This window comes from Sphaeroforma arctica, assembly GCF_001186125.1.
Source record: "Sphaeroforma arctica JP610 unplaced genomic scaffold supercont1.24, whole genome shotgun sequence".
In the NCBI taxonomy this organism is placed as follows: domain Eukaryota; class Ichthyosporea; order Ichthyophonida; genus Sphaeroforma; species Sphaeroforma arctica.
In genome coordinates, this window is record NW_014040534.1 from 176,380 (window position 1) to 177,161 (window position 782).

At 27.9% G+C, this 782-nt stretch overlaps 1 protein-coding gene across 1 annotated transcript in view; it reads right to left on the minus strand.

Annotated features, from left to right (window-relative positions):
* Nucleotides 1-179: 179 nt before the first annotated feature.
* SARC_00712 (hypothetical protein) overlaps nt 180-782 on the minus strand; it is a gene marked incomplete at its 3' end in the record, with an annotated part of 4,282 nt that continues 3,679 nt past the window's right edge. Inside the window, exons 5-6 of the mRNA XM_014305611.1 lie at nt 282-407; nt 180-192 (exon numbers count right to left, since the gene is read on the minus strand). Of these exons, the coding sequence (XP_014161086.1) occupies nt 180-192; nt 282-407 (139 nt within the window). The remainder of the gene's footprint in view (nt 193-281; nt 408-782) is intronic.

Genomic DNA, 782 nt, shown 5'->3' on the forward strand with positions numbered 1-782 from the left:
TGTATGTATATATATATATATAGATATATATATATATATGTATGTATATATATATATATATATATGCATAAATATTTATATACAATATATACGTGTATATATAAATATATATATATATATATAAACACGCACACATATTATAAATATATAAATATATATATGCCGGATGTACGTATCTATTATATAGTCTTGCTGTGTAGATCATGTCATGGCATTCTACATCTTGCAACAAGAGAGAGAGAATATACAATCTGTAGCTAGTGAAGCACATATATACATACATGAAGAGCCGTCCGAGGTCCTGATACAGCTTGTCATTGACATCCAAGAACACCGTGCTCACATATGTGCTGTTCATGCCACCCCATCCGGCCGCTACTCGTGAATACTTTGCATCGGGGAGAAGTCTGTGACCAATCAATGCGAATTTAGTTCAGGCAATGGATTTTGTATCAGCATTGCCCTTCTTTTGGCGTGTTGTTGGGTGAGGTAGACTGAGCTCACATCTCACGTATGCTGTGTAAGCGCAACCATCCAGCGCATTATTTGTCAAATTGCCGCTACTATATGGCTTTTCGTTGTAAATGAGTCAAACTGCCATGAACGGATATATATATATATATATATATATATATATATATATATATATATATATATATATATATATATATATATATATATATATATATATATATATATATATATATATATATATATATATATATATATATATATATATATATATATATATATACTATATATATATATATATATATATATAT